The following is a 3,522-nucleotide window of genomic DNA, read 5'->3' as shown; positions in this document are numbered from 1 at the left end:
CCCCCCACCTTGACCCGGTCGAGCTGCCGCACCACGTGCTCCCGGCGGCCCCGGACCCCCGCGGAGGAGGATCCACCGCCCGCTCCAGCCGGGCCCCGCTTCCCCCCCGAGCCGCCCCGCTCCGATTTCGAGCTGGGCGCCATTTTCCCCCCGGCCCCCTCAGCTTCCGGAGCGGCTCAGCCCGCCACCGCCTCCTGCGCCCGGGCCCGCCCACGCCGCTTTTCCATTGGCCAGCGTCGGCGCCCGCCGGGATTTAAGATCTCTCCGCCATTCTCATTCGTCAGATGGACTATCAAGCATAGTCGTCCCGCCCCTTCAGGGCACTCGCACCAATCAGAATTCGCCTCCGCGTCCCGCCCCGTCAGTCCGCGTTGTCCGGTTGGTAGTAACTCCTGTCAGTTTCTATCTCGTTTGGTTGCTATGGAGAAGAGCTCTCAGCTAGGGCCCTTGGGCCCAGGGGGTCTCCAGAACGGGGCGTCTAAGCGGTGCCTGAGAAGTACCGGGTGCTGGGCCGTCGTCATGGCAACAGGGTCTCTGTGTCCTCAAGGTGCATGAGGCCCAGGCATCCCGCGGTGGTGACAGCCCAGTCCTGACACGAGAGACGTTGTAGCGCCCAGTGGGGCCACAGCCAACAGCGCGGCACCCAGTGGGGCAACGGCCAACATGGCGCCTGTTGGGGCCACAGCCAACAGCATGGCACCCAGTGGGGCAACAGCCAGCAGTGTGGCGCTCAATGAGGCAGTAACCCAGGGGCATGGTCCACAATAGGGGGGCAGCGAAATGGTACCACCTTGCTCAGTTGGGTTGACAACCAAAGCATGCTGTGATAGATGGTGGTGGAGCCCAGTGGTAGGAACAGCTAAATGCCCAACAGTGGTGCAGCTCAGTGCCAGCCAAACGACACTGTGTCCAGTGGGGTGATGCTTTAAACCGTCAGTACATCCCAACCAAATTGTGTCATTGCCCTGCACTGAAACATCATCAGGCTGTGCAAAAACATTCTCTGATCTATAATGAGGGAGATTCGTGGATGTTGAGGCCAAAAGAGACCATTTTGATCCGCTGATCCGTCTTCTGGCATAAAACAGACCAGAGAATCTTACCTGGTGATTCCTGAATCAGGCCCAGAACTTCTGTCTTGAGTTTGAGTGTCTCCTCTAGCAAGACATCCAGACTTGATTTATGTCCCAGGAGAGTTCTGAAGATAAATTCCTTCATCTCTGTGATGCACTCACTCTGGTGATGAGCACCACCAAAAAGACCATGAGGAAATCATCTAACTGCCTAAAAATGTCATTGCTTCAGCCCAGTGTCATCTTGTCTCAACTGAACATCATGTGAAATCATCTGCATGTGGCATGAAAATGAGGTCTGAAGCCACTGATATAAACGATGGGTCACCCATCCCTTGTAGAATCCTAGAAGGCTTGAGATATGCAGCATCTACCATCATCATTTATGCATGACTTAAGTAAATGATCAGTGACTTATTTATGAAGCACATTGAAGGAATCAGTCAGAAAATGAGCTGAGAACTTCCCCCTTCTAATCAATGTTGGGATTTTAATAATATTCTGACCATCTCCTGCGTCTTCCATCCAACTCGTTCAAGCAATTTGCCAACATTAATGGATTGAGCTTCACAACACTCCTGGGAGGTAGGTCGGTATGATTAATCCCTTTTATCTCATGGAGGGGAAACCGTGAGACAGAGAAGGAAAGTGAATTGGCCAAGGTCACAGAGCCTGGGATGTAGCACAGCGCTTTGGACTAACCACTAGGCAACACTGCCTTCCAGTGCCTGCGATAGAGACAAACTCCCTATGCTCTCACCATTAGGCTTCTCCCATAGCCAGAAGTAGCACCCAAGAGTCCTGACACTCAATCTTGCCTTCTACCCAAGATGTCTTGGCTTCCAAACCCCTGATCTAACCACTGCAGCACACTTTCCTCCCAGAGCCAGGAATAGAACCCAGGAGTCCTGACTCCAAGTTCTGGCCTTTTGCCACAAGACATCTTTATCACTATAAATCCTTAGGACCAAATTCATCTCATTTGGCACAAGGAGGCATTTCAGATCTCGGCTCAGCCTTGGCGTTGAAACTCACCTGCCAGGAGAGCAGAGGATCAGCAAGTGGGGAAATACCCCGTTCCTGAGATCCCCGGCCAGCGCAGAAGCTTCTCATGTTGAAATAGTTGGGGCCTGATCACAGGCTGCAAGACAGAGGCAGAGTCATGGCTCCATTCCCTGTCTGACTCAGAAGCTGGCAGGACTCTTAATACACTGGCAAATGGTCAGAATGTGGGAATTGGAAAAGAAAAGCCAGAAAAATATGTTTACAGTTCTATCCCGGCCTTGAGCCAGCCAAGCCAGGCTGGAGCCTGGACCTATAAATAGGCTTTAACATAGCTTCCAAAGGTCAGCCAGTCAAATACCAGAAATACTTTTAAAACAGTGGCTTGGGAATCTTGTTACCATTATAGCATTGTTAGTAATGTAAGGCAAGGTAAGTGTTAATCCACTGTCATGCTACAAGGCATCATCTGATTGCTGCAGGGCTCAGGAAGGGTGTTGTTTTTTAAACACCTGTATTCCTACACAGAAGTGGCCATGGGCTATCAATGTAAAACTGCTCTGTTGTGGGTCATAGGTTCTATATTGTTTCTGGCTAATGGAGAGTCACCTATAGTTCAAGTTGGCAATGGTGATTTTGGAGCAGAGACTCTGAGATCTCTCCTCATTCATTATATGCAGCAGAGTGACATCTGTAAAGTCCCAGTGGTGAAAGGAGGCTGGTGGACCAGTGCTCCTGGTCTGATGCAGGGCAGCAGGTGTCAGGGATATGGGACTAAACAGCGTTTTGGTTTAGGGGTCAAATTTTTATAGTGCCTAAGTGACTAAGGAAGCTAAATTCCATTTTCAAAAGTCCATCTGGATTTGCAACAGCGTGTTCAAAGATGATGCACAAGGGCAGTAGATTATGGGATGGGACAGAGGGAGTTGTGGGCCTTTGACCCCAAATTCCCACAATTCCCTGAGAGATGTACGGATATCCCACCACGCAGCCTAAAAATGCCCCACAAGGCAGCATGCTTGCAGGTAGGACACACAGGGTGCTGGGATGCCTACCCAATTCAACACCTTTTTGCCCATCCACCCTGACGCCGTGTGTGGCCTTAAGGTGCAGCACCCATGCAGGAGTGTGCGCTGCCACAATAATTTTGTTAGCCGCAGAACTTTTGCCAGTAAAGTCACTTAACCTTTTAACAAAACCTGTGCAGCAGGAGATGAGATATTAGTAGGGTGACCAGATGTCCCAATTTTATAGGGACAGTCCCGATTTCTGGGTCTTTTTCTTATATAGGCTCCTATTACCCCCCACCCCATCCCGATTTTTCACATTTGCTGTCTGGTCACCCTAGATGTTTCATAGATTCATAGACTCTAGGACTGGAAGGGACCTCGAGAGGTCATCGAGTCCAGTCCCCTGCCCTCATGGCAGGACCAAATACTGTCTAGAC

At 51.1% G+C, this 3,522-nt stretch overlaps 2 protein-coding genes across 4 annotated transcripts in view; one reads left to right on the top strand and one right to left on the bottom strand.

The window, feature by feature from the left end:
- The window catches only part of DCAF15 (DDB1 and CUL4 associated factor 15), a 17,376-nt gene extending 17,204 nt beyond the window's left edge, over window positions 1–172 (bottom strand). Inside the window, exon 1 of one of the 2 annotated variants that reach the window (XM_032780365.2) lies at window positions 9–172. In XM_032780365.2, coding sequence (XP_032636256.1) covers window positions 9–143 — 135 coding nt within the window. In that variant the 5' untranslated portion in view covers window positions 144–172. The remainder of the gene's footprint in view (window positions 1–8) is intronic. The other variant, XM_032780364.2, reaches the window with a different exon arrangement.
- Window positions 173–927: 755 nt separating this feature from the next.
- The window catches only part of PODNL1 (podocan like 1), a 17,525-nt gene continuing 14,930 nt past the window's right edge, over window positions 928–3,522 (top strand). The window contains exon 1 of one of the 2 annotated variants that reach the window (XM_032780354.2): window positions 928–1,658. The gene's annotated coding sequence lies outside the window, so the exon portion shown is untranslated. Of the gene's footprint in view, window positions 1,663–3,522 lie in introns of both variants that reach the window. The other variant, XM_032780355.2, reaches the window with a different exon arrangement.

The sequence above is a fragment of the Chelonoidis abingdonii genome, chromosome 26 (genome assembly GCF_003597395.2).
Source record: "Chelonoidis abingdonii isolate Lonesome George chromosome 26, CheloAbing_2.0, whole genome shotgun sequence".
Lineage (NCBI taxonomy): Eukaryota > Metazoa > Chordata > Testudines > Testudinidae > Chelonoidis > Chelonoidis abingdonii.
This window is presented reverse-complemented; position numbering and strand designations above follow the sequence as displayed.